Here is a 12,256-nt window from a genome sequence, read left to right as displayed (position 1 = left end):
TTACCCTACTTCCCCGGTGCTCTAGTGCGTCGGGTCAGAAAACTGCCAGCATTTCATGGTACAGTAAAAGAGAACTGAGTTAAGAGGAAACCCAGATGCTCATCACCATCTTTTCCACTAATTGTCTTCTCCCACCAGTCTCCAAACACACTCGCATACACACACCAGTCTCCAAACACACTTGCACATACACATCAGTCTCCAAACACACTTGCACACACACACACCAGTCTCCAAACACACTTGCACATACACATCAGTCTCCAAACACACTTGCACACACACACACCAGTCTCCAAACACACTCACACACACACACCAGTCTCCAAACACACTTGCACACACACACACCAGTCTCCAAACACACTCACACTCACACACATACCACACCAGTCTCTAAGCCTCTCTGAGCTCCATTTTCCATTGAGAAAGGGAGAGATGCAAGTGCCGATGGTGTTCATGTGATCTGCTTTTATCTGTAACGATATTCACCATTTTCCTCACAACTGCCACATGGTATGATATGAAGTATTTTTTTGTCTTTATTTTTTTTTTAAGGTCATAGCTCAGCAAGTATCAGATAAACACTTGGAAGAGGGCCGGCTTTATCCTCCTTTGGACACCATTAGAGATGTTTCTCTGAAAATCGCAGAAAAGGTAAAACAACTGTGGTTCAAGCCTCATTGTTTTTCCTTCCTTCTATGGCTAAGTGTGCATATTTAGACAGTAAAACGGTAGTAGAAATGCACTTCCTTGAAATATCTGTGTCCACTTCTTCTGTCAGAAGTCAGAGAAATGAGGCATGGTGCCCTGACAGAGCATAGGAACTGTATTTGATCCTTCGGCATGAGTTGAACCTTTAATTCCCCTACCCTTCTTTTTCTCTCCCAGAATTGAAGTAATTCATCAGGCTTTCATTTCAGCTAAGCTTCCCCAAGTTCACCCTTTTTTGTTTGGTATTTTCCATATAACACTGTGATAATCCCCACAATATTGCAGATATGATAGAGTGACATTTAGGCCTTTAACCACCCAGGTCTCTGTGATATGTGACATCTTACAAATCACAGTTGATTAAATTGGGCAGGAAGCAAAACAGTGAGAACAGAGAACTCAAATCTGTTGAGGTGGCAGATGAACTCTTCAAGGAGCTAGTCAAGAAGAACCTTCGTCTTCGGTAACTAAGATGAGAGAGAAAGGGACTTTTGTGTAGGCTGGTGGTGTTCATCTGCTAGGGCTGCCATAATAAACTGCCACCAGCCGGGTGACTCAAATAACAGAAATTTACTTTCTCACAGTTCTGGAGGCCGGAAACCTAAGATGAAAGGGGTTGGCAGGTCCAGTTTCTTTGGATGCCTCTCCTTGGCTTGCTGATGACCACCCTCTCCCTGGGTCCTCTGTGAACTTTCTTCTGGGTGCGCCCATCCTTGGGGTCTTTCTGTGTGTTCCGTTTTTATAAGAAGACCAGTCAGCTTCGGTTAGGGCTCACCCAAACAGTCTCATTTTAACTTAATTTTCTCTCTAAAGGCCCTGTCTCCAAATACAGTCCCACTCTGAGGTACTGGAGGTTAAGGCATCAACATTTTGGGGTAGCATACTTCAGCCCACAATAGTAGTCATATGTTGAAACTAGAATTTCTCAACCTCAGCCCTGTGCACGTGACTCTTTGTGCACTGGGTAACTCTTTGTTGTGGGGATATCTCGGGGGTTATAGATGGTTTAGCAGCATCCCTTGTCCTTATTCACCAGACGCCAGTAGCCTCTGCAACAGGTGTGACAACTGAAAATGTCTCCAGACATTGCCAAATGTCCACTTGGAGGCAGAGTTGCTCCTGGCTGAAAGTAAAAATTTATTAGCAAATTTATCAAAACAATTCCACTTAGGATTCATACGTCATTATTTACCTTGTTTATTGAAAGTAGGTGCTTCAAAAACCAAGTAATGCTTCAAAAAAAAAAAAAAACCGTTAAATAATTCTGCTTGGTTATCTATTCATGGAAGAGTATGCTCATAGCTTCTTCCAGTTTGTCTCTACTAATTTTAAACTCCTAATAGTTTGGATTATTAATACATGGAACATCACATTGTCATGTTAAGTTCCTTTTGAAGATTTGGATGCAAACGAGTAGCATAGGATCAGAGGAGAAAGTGAGATGATGAAGGGCAGCAGGAGAGTGCAAAGGACTCAGACATTTCTCTGTGCAAGAATGCTTGCCTGGAGGGAAGTATTGCCTGAAGGGAATGGGTAGCCAGTCCCTTCTCCAGGGGATTTCCCAACCCAGGGATTGAACCTGGGTCTCCTGAATTGCAGGCAGATTCTTTACTGTCTCAGCCATCCAGGAAGCCCCACTTAACATACTCCTAGTTTCTCCTCATTTGTATCTACTTAATAGTTTGAATTATTAACACACCAAACATCACATTGTCATTTTAAGTTCTCTTTTAAGATTTCAATGGAAAGGAGTAGCATATGAGCGATCGGAGGAGAAAATAAGACGATGAAGGACAGCACTCAGATATCACACTTTATAAAGAGAAAAAAAAAAAAAAGCTGAGTGCATAAACAGAAGTTGGGAAACCAGGACAAAGAATCAGCTTCAGAGAGGAAGGGGGTATAGTAGGCTGACGATTGTGGTATCCATGGTACATTCAGATGTACGAGTCTAACAAGTAGATGGTGATGACTGAAACTTAAAGAGAGGCTGGATGTAAAGATGGGGGGTCATTTGTATGTGGTAACAGGGGAATCTCTCAAGGTAGTTGCGGTCACCAAGAGAGCAAATGGAAATGAAAGAAAACTGAGGCTAGAACCCAGTTCATTATTCTGACCAGAGAGAGATGAAAGAAACCAGTTTAAAATGGAACTGGTTAAAAAGAAGAGGCTCAGAACTGAGCTGCCTGTCAGAAAGCAGAGAAGACACCGTTTCAGGATGGGGGTGGAAGTTAATAGTGACAAAACCAAATCCTAGGGATAAGAACAGAGGAGGACATTTATTTAGTACTTAGGAAGCTTTCAGAAACCTTTACAGACACAATCACAGTCCCACAAGAAGTTGAGAAGTCAGGGAGAATTAGGAAAGCAACAACACATTGGCCACTCTCCGGAGAGTCTAGCATTGACAAGAAGGAGAGAGTGAATGTCTCACTGATGGAGAGCATTGTCAATGCAGTGTGTCCTGGGAGCAGAAAGAGGAATGGATTTGCACAGAGTCTGTGTCAGGAATGAAACAGAACATTTTACTGTAAAAGTGATACAGCCATTGCAAAACAGGCACAGGGAAACTTTTTGGGGTGATGGAAATGTTCTGAAACTGGGTGTAGTAACAGTTGCCTATCTGAATTTACAGAGGTAATTGGATTGTATGCTTAAAATGGTTGAATTTTGTGGTCAGTGAATTGTAACTCAAGAATATCTGTTAAAACATAGTAATACCACCTCATAGGCACTCTGGAAAGTGGAAAATACCTGATATTCTACTTTTCGAGCACAAGTATTGTCATCATTTTGGTGTGTTTGCTTGTAGTCTTTTTTCATTGGGTTGCTTTCTTTTCTAACATCAATATAATAAGGTATAAGCGTGTATTCACATACTTTTGATCCCTATTTTTTATAAGCATTTATCCATAATATAGCACAGTCTTTATAACTTTAATTTTTCAGAAATGCATAATTTTACGTTGGGAAGAGATAGTTAATCATTCTAATAGTCTTCAAAATCACACTTATTCAAATAAGTTTGTCATACAAATAGCTCTTGAAGGATCACGTTCTTAAAAAACTGGAGTGAATTAAAGAGCACATGTGGAATGATTAATTTTGACAGTGGAATCCTTTTTTCTCAACACAGGGGAAGAGAGAATGTCAAGACATGGAGGAGATAGTTTGAGATGATGATAGAAATTGAGATAGTTTTCTCTGATTAGTTGGAATTTTCTCAGCAAAGTGAAGAGAATCAAATTGATACTTGATGGGAAGGGAAGGTTTGAAAATGACTTGTGGGAAATTGACTTGGGAGGAAGTTTTTTGTGTGTTTGTTTTTGAATTTTAAAGAATAAAAGCATCATGTGTAACCACGTGGGCCCAAGTAAGGTTAGGAAAGGTGTGACATGTCAGGCGACAACTATGAAAGGAGAAAGACGGCCCTGAGGGTTCCTGGTCAGGGACTAGAGTGGGGACTGTGACGGGAAGACGTGGGGACAAGGTTCTGTGATACCAGTGAGTTAGGGAGCACGGAGACTGCCCCCGGAGCCCTGCAGATTAGGGTGAGAGTCGCCCTAGCCGTGGGATGGAAAAAGAGATTCTGTAGGAGGCTGTGGTCAGAATCGAGATTGCTGGAAGTGCAGGATATCTGAGCTCAAACTCAGTGGGGTGTTTAAGGCATTGAGTTCAAGTTAACTATCAGTCAGGTCATTTCTAGGCTTTTAAGACAGACTCATCTGAGAAATTCTGGTAGGATCACCCATGAGTAAATCCCTGGTAGCCACACCTTCCTTTGTTGCTGACATCATAGTCTCCTCTTGTTACATGATTGCATTTTCACTTGATATCTTTGTGATGGTGTGTTCTTATTATAATACACTGAAGTTTTTGGAAACAGGCAAGATGTGGATTATTTTAATCTTTTGAAACAGATATAAAATTTCTTTTTTTATGGAGGTATAGTTGATTTACGCTGTTGTATTAATTTCTGCCGTACAGTAAAGCAATGCTGTTTCATATATATATATATATATATATACACACTTTCTTTTTTATATTCTTTTCTATTATGGTTATCATATTCAATATAATTCCCTGTGCTCTACGGTAGGACCTTGCTGTTTATCTGTCCTGTGTATACTGATAATACCTGACATCTGCTAACCTCAATCCCCTACTTCAGCCCTCCCCCTTGGCGACCACAAATCTGTTCTCTGTGTCCGTGAGTCTGTTTCTCTTTCACAGATAGGTTCATTTGTGTCATGTTTTAGATTCTACATATAATTGGTATCATATGGTATTTGTCTTTTTCTGACTTATTTCACGTAGTATGATAATCTCTAGTTGCATCCATGTTGCGGCACATGGCATTATTTCATCCTTCTTTTTTAATAACTGGGTAGTATTCCATTGTGTATATTTACCGTGTCTTTATCCATTCATCTGTTAATGAAATCAGATGAAAAATTTCTGATGTGCTCATCATCACCTATATTCATTAAAATAATTAATATTCTTTTTTTATTTCTAGATTGTGAAAGATGCATACCAAGAAAAGACAGCCACAGTTTATCCTGAACCCCCAAACAAGGAAGCATTTGTCCGCTCTCAGATGTATAGCACTGACTATGACCAGATTCTACCTGATTGTTATCCTTGGCCTAAAGAGGCCCAGAAAATACAGACCAAACTTGACTAGTAGCATAATAGCTGACATTTCTAACTCCATTAATGAGGTCTTGAAGTCTTTCATAATTTTCAAAGATTGAAATCTTTTATAACGATTCATAATATGCTAGATTAAGATAATTTTACTTTAACAATCTAAAGATTTACAGAAGAATATTAATATACTTTAGTGTGATTATCTCATTGAACAATTTGCTTCATTTACTTTCTGGTTATTTATGGTTTCCATCTTAATTATTTTGCCCAAGTTCTCTTTAAAAGCTATTGTAACTACCACTGAGAAACCCATCGTTTTCGTATAGGGAACTAAGGGGAAGTCCAAAATTAGTAATAAATTGATATGATCAGTATTCAAATCCATAATTTTTTTGTTGCTCACTTTATTAAAAATCGACTTAAAAGATAAAAATCAATTTAAGCATGGACGAACTTTCGCTAAAAACAGAAACAACACTTACTTTGTTGCCTAGAGAAAAATAACTCCTCAGGTATTTTTATTCCAATCCTGGATTACATGTGCTCTTTTGATGCAACTGAATTCTAATGTTTCTAAGAAAGATCATTGCTGTTTACAATGCCTTGTGCAGCCTTAGATTTTAATATTCTTTCGAGATTATTCCATCTCCTTATCGCCTTGGTCCTCCGTCAGAAATCCCGTCGTAAAAGCACCTTTCTTACTCCCTGACCGAACGCCCTGTCCTTCAGCCCTGCACATTGCTGCTGGGCCCTCGCAGACCATGGCCCTGTCCTGAGGTTGGTGCCTTCAGCCTAGCACAGCCTGAGAAGTGGGCAGAGCAGAGAGAGTGGGGAGCATCTTGAGAAAGGGCTGCCTGTGGGGTCAGCGTCTTCAGACACACATCTCCAGAGTTAAGGCAAGCGGGGTTCCCAACTGAGTGACCTGCCCAAGTGTCCCCTTGAGTAGCTCAGGTAACTAGGAGCTCGTTGTGTTACAGCAAACTCACTTTCCTCTGAGTTTGAAGGAAATTTTGTCACCTCTTCCCCAATATCAGGAGCCCTCTTTACATCAGATATTAAAATATTCTAATGACTATCAGTAGTTACAGTCCAGAAATGAATGTTAATTTCAGGTTTTACTTTAGAAATTAATAAACCAATGGAGACAAGTTAAAATTCTTAAGCTCAGGTACAATAACATTTACTATTTATTTACAGAATTATATGGAGACTTTTTGTTTTTGAAGTAAGGCTTTCAAGGAGTATAAGAAAATGTTCAGGATAAACTGTAGTAATAAATGATTTCACTGAAAGTTACACAAGTTGTTATAGTAGAAGGGGTAGGGGTATTTCTGAAGGTAACGGTCAGTCAAGAATTTCCTCAGAATAGTTATTTTGAAAAGATCTGGAATGCCTTTTCTAGTTTTCATCGCTTCTTGTCTGGTTTTCATGTTGTCTTGTAGCGCTAACTACATGTATTTACCTATGCAAATGACTTATTAAAGCAGTAGAAAAAGCAAATGAATAAAATGAGAAAGTAATTGTCTTTTTCTCAAAATATTGTCACCCTTAAAAATGACAGTGCTGGGTCTTGGCAGTCATATGATAGAGAATTTTGAATTTTAAAAATATTCTAAGCTAATGTCACTCTGAACTTCATTCATTTAATATGTGTGTAGTCATTTAATACATGTCTGCTGTATACTGTTATGAGTGAGCTACTTCCTTATCCTCAGAGAAAGATAATGAAACAAACATTGGGTGATTACTTGCCAGGTACCGTGTAGTCTATATACCTTATCTTAATTAATGAAGTCCTCACCATTCCCATGTGCCATTCCGCAGAGATCATAAGTGAAGGAGGGGAACTCTGAATCCATGTTTACCTTTCTCCATTGTCTGTTTTGTGTTTGCCAGAGTACAGTCAGAACAGTACTGTCTAATAGAAAAAAAGTGGGACACATGAGTAATTTCTGTGGTCCTATAAAAAGAAGTGAAGTGAAGTGAAGTTGCTCAGTCGTGTCCGACTCTTTGCGACCCCATGGACTGTAGCCTACCAGGCTTCTCCATTCTTGGGATTTTCCAGGCAAGAGTACTGGAGTGGGTTGCCATTTCCTTCTCCAATAAAAAGAAGAAACAGGTGGAATTCATGTTCATGTATTTTATTGAAACCACCATATCCAGAATATTATAAAAAGAATTGAGATATTGTTACACATTTTTAGTTTTCTTTTTTATTTCTATTATTTATGTATTGTGCTGAGTTGATTGCAGGACTCAGAATCTTTGATCTTCATCGAGGGATGCAAGATCTTTCGTTGTGGGTGGGGTGTTTTTAGTTGCAGCATGTGGGGTCTAGCTCCCTGATCAGGGATGGAACCTGGACTGTCTGCATTGGAAGCACAGTCTTAGCCACTGGACCACCAGGGAAGTCCCCATATTTTTGCATTATTTTGTTCACACTAAGCCTCTAACATCCAGGTATATACATCAGAGTCATGAGAAACATATAGAACAGCTCACAGACAGACCCCCTGAATATACTAGTTACAAAAGTAGCACAAAAATCAATACATGAAGAATGGTGTTCAGTAACCGGATTGGGACAGCAGACCTACTACATGGAGAAAATGGAAACTGGAACCCTGACTCCCACTAAATAAAAATGAAGACTTCAGATGGATGAAAAACCTAAATACAAACGGTAAAAAATGTAAGTTAATGAAAATTGATGTAGCAATGTATCTTTGGTACCCTTCCCTGACTCCCACCCACCTCCCGCTGGCCAGACACAAACATGAAGTGAAAAATGGATGGATTGCATTATCTAAGGATAGGAAGGTTTTGACTGATAAGTGGGTGCTGCCATTTAACAGTATAAAGTGAAGAAATCTAGGACTGTGGAATAGGTTGGTTGCTTTTACAGAGATGGACTCATAAACATAATTTAGGCTCAGGGGCTTAAATTCTCAGTTCTAGTCACTGTTTAAACGCTAGGAAAAAATGCCTCTTTTTTTAATTAACTTATTTTTTATTGAAGGATAATTGCTTTACAGAATTTTGCTGTTTTCTGTCAAACCTCAACATGAATCAGCCATAGGTATGCATACATCCCCTCCCTTTTGAAACTCCGTCCCATCTCCTTCCCTGTCCCACCCCTCTGGGTTGATCCAGAGCCCCTGTTACTCGCTATAAGACTGAAATAATAGAAGCCCCAAATCATAGGTCATCCTGCTGGTTGCCAGATTTTAACAGGAGTTGCATTCACAGCCTCACCAGGGCTCTTATGTGAAATAAAGAGTATTGACCAGGACCCAGGAGGACGTTGATTTGGACTGGGGATCTCTGGGTTAGGGGGGTTTGGAGGACTTATAATACCCTAAACCAGGGTTGAGTTCTGACCATCCTGTGTCCCAGGAGACCCCTCACAGTTGGCAGGTCCTTCCTTGCTCATCAACATGGGAGCTCTTCCTGCCCAAAGAGGTTGTAAATGCCTTGTGTGAAGAGCCTGTAACAACCTCACTCCATCTCCTCTTCCTCCTCCCAGGTGATCTCCTTGGGCATCATTTAGAGACCAACATGGAGAGGAACTGTGGTGGATACAGTTAAAAAGGCAAACCCAGGAGGAGAGGACTCACACCAGAAAAAGTCTAGACTTTGCTCATTCATATTGGCAAAATCTCAGGGAAATGTACGGAATTCTGAAAATGTTCTGAGGATGGAACAGTGTAATTTGGGATTGGGCAGACTTTATGGAGGGCTTCCCAGGTGGCTCAGTGGTAAAGAACCAGCCTGCCAATGCAGGAGCTGCAGGAGACGTGGGTTCGATTGCTAGGTCAGGAAGATCCCAGGGAGGAGGAAATGGCAACCCCCAGTATTCTTGCCTAGAGAATCCCATGGACAGAGGAGCCTGGCTGGCTACAGTCCATAGGGTCACAAAGAGTTGGACACAGCTGAGTGACTGAGCACACATGCACAGACTTGATAAATGGGGGGTGCACCTACTGCAGATCCTGCATTTAATGTGCTGCCTTGAGCAGCTGAAAATGACTCTGCTTGTTGGTTTAGTTAGTTGACGGAAAGGTAGACTTGACAATGATGCACATTAAATGAAATTGAGATCACGAACATTCCTTGAAATAATATAAAGGGATTCAAAGATTTACAAAGATGGGATTATAGGAGTAGATTTGCAGTGGGCAATCTGACCATTTCAATCCTAATGATCCCCTAAGTCTCCCAAGAAGACCTATTGGTGACCCTCCTTTCACTAACGTCTTGAGATATAGACTGATGAAGGGATTAGTAGCATCAATGAAAAGCATTTTTAAAAATCGAGGTATAATTAATATATAACATGTTAGTTTCAGGATTACAAGGTAATGTGATATTTGTATGTATTGCAAGATGGTCACCACAATGAATCACCATAGCTAGTTACAAACTTTTTTTTCTTGTGATAAGAACTTTTAAAATTCTATTAGCATCTTTCAAATATACAACACAATATTAACTATAGTCACTGTGTTGTGCTAAGTCGCTTCAGTCATGTCCAACTCTTTGCTACCTCGTGGATTGTAGCCCACCAGGCTCCTAGGTCCATGGGGTTTTCCAGACAAGAATATTGGAGTGGGTTGCCATACCCTCCTCCAAGGGGTCTTCCTGACTCAGGAATCAAACCCACATCTCTTAAATCTTCTGCATTGGCAGGTGGGTTATTTACCAACAATGCTATTAAATTCCCATGACTTACTTGAAAATTCATACTTTTTGACCCCCTTTACCCATTTTACCCTCTCTTCCATCCCGTCTCTGACAATGACCAACCTGTTCTTTGTATTTGTGAGCTTGCCTTTTTTTTTTTTGGATTCCATATATAAGTGAGATCACAGGATATTTATTTTTCCCTAACTGACTTAAATCACTTACTATAATGCCCCTGAGGTCCATCCTGTTGTTGCAAATGGTGAGATTTTGTTCTTTTTTATGGGGTGTGTGTGTTTTTCTTTATCCATTGGATACTTACATGTCTTGGTTGTAGTGCATATTACTACAATAGGGCAGCAAACTAGTTTTTATTTTCCTCAAACAAATACTGAGAAATGGGATTGCTGGATCTTTTGGTGGCTCTATTTTAATGACTTTAGGAACCTGTGTACTTTTTCCATAGTGATTGTACCAGTTTACATTCCCCCTAGCAGTGCACAAAGAAAGGTTCCCTTTCCTGCACATTCTCACCAACATTTTTCAGTTCTTGTCTTTCTGATTAGAGCTGTTCTAACATGTGCTATCTCATTGTGGTTTTGGTTTGCGTTTCCCTGATGGTTAGTGATGCTGAGCATCTTTTCATGTACGTGTTAGCCATCTGTATATCTTCTTTGGAAAACTGTGTTTTCAAATCCTCTGCCTATTTTGAAATCAGATATTTTATTTTATTTTTTGCTAATGAGTTGAGCTCTTTATGTATTTTGAATATTAGCCCCTTATCAGATATGTAATTGGCGAATATTTACTCTCATTCATTAGGTTGCCTTTACATATTGTTGATGGCTTTTTTTGCTGTGCAAGAACTTTTTAGTTTGATATAGTCCCACTTTGTTATTTTTACTTTTGTTGACTATGCTTTTGGTGTCAAACACAAATATCATTGCCAGAATTGATGTTAAAAAGAGCTTATCACCTGTTTTCTTCTAGTTTATGGGCTCCAGGTCTTTCATTCAAGTCTTCAATTCATTTTGAGTTAATTTTTGTGTATGGTATAAGATAGTGGTCTAGTATTTTTTCTTTTGCATGTGGCTGTCCAGTTTTCCTAATCGCATCTGTTGGGAAGACTGTCCTTTTGCCATGTGTATATGCTTAGCTTCTTTGTCATAAATAATCAGGTATGTGTGGATTTCTGGGCTCTCTTATTCTGCTCCATTGATCTATGTGTCTGTTTTTATGCCAATACCACACTGTTTTTATCTATTTAGTTATTTGTCTGCATCAGATCTCAGTTGCAGCACACAGGATCTTCATTGCATCATGCAGGATATTTTGTTGCAGCACATGGACTCTCCACTTGTGGCTTGCAAGCTTCAGCAGTTGTGGTATGTGGGTTCTCTAGGTGTGGTACTCGGGCTCCAGAGCACACGGGCTTCAGTAGTTGCGGCATGTGGGCTGTCTGATTGTGGCACACAAGCTCCATAGGTGTGGTGCACAGGCTTAGTTGCTCTGAGGTATGTGGGATCTTCCTTTCCTGATCAAGGATCAAACCTGCATCCCCTGCATTGCAGTGTGGATTCTTAGCTGCTGGACCACCAGAGAATTCCCCATACTGTTTTGATTACTGTAGCTTTGTAGTGTACTTTGAAATCAGAGAGTATGATGTCTCCAGTTTTGTTCTCTCAAGAGTGCTTTGGTTATTCAGAATCTTTTATCATACTCTACAAATTTGAGGATTGTTTGCTCTATATCTCTGAAAAATGTCATTGTAATTTTGATAGGAATTGAATCTGTAGATTGCTTTGAGTAGTATGGACATTTTAATAATACTAAGTTTTCTAATGCATGAGCATATAATATCTTTACACTTATTTGTGTCATCTTTAGTTTCTTTCTGGGGAAGGCATGGCAACCCACTCCAGTACTCTTGCCTGGAAAATCCCATGGACGGAGGAGCCTGGTAGGCTGCAGTCCATGGGGTCGTGAACAGTTGGACATGACTGAGCGAATTCACTTGCACTTTTCACTTTCATGCATTGGAGAAGGAGATGGCAACCCACTCCAGTGTTCTTGCCTGGAGAATCCCAGGGACGGGGGAGCCTGGTGGGCTGCCATCTATGGGGTCATACAGAGTCAGACACGACTGAAGCGACTTAGCAGCAGCAGCAGCAGCAGTTTCTTTCATCAGTGTCTTATAGTTTTCAGT

The 12,256-nt window shown here is 40.1% G+C and overlaps 1 protein-coding gene across 1 annotated transcript in view; it reads left to right on the top strand.

The window, feature by feature from the left end:
* ME1 (malic enzyme 1) overlaps positions 1-6,904 on the top strand; it is a 202,677-nt gene extending 195,773 nt beyond the window's left edge. The window contains exons 13-14 of the mRNA XM_061131985.1: positions 559-657; positions 5,234-6,904. Coding sequence (XP_060987968.1) covers positions 559-657; positions 5,234-5,401 — 267 coding nt within the window. The 3' untranslated portion in view covers positions 5,402-6,904. The remainder of the gene's footprint in view (positions 1-558; positions 658-5,233) is intronic.
* Positions 6,905-12,256: the final 5,352 nt, after the last annotated feature.

The sequence above is a fragment of the Dama dama genome, chromosome 28, assembly GCF_033118175.1.
Source record: "Dama dama isolate Ldn47 chromosome 28, ASM3311817v1, whole genome shotgun sequence".
Taxonomy (NCBI): domain Eukaryota; kingdom Metazoa; phylum Chordata; class Mammalia; order Artiodactyla; family Cervidae; genus Dama; species Dama dama.
Note: the sequence above shows the minus strand (reverse complement) of the source record. Positions and strands in the feature narration are given on the sequence as shown.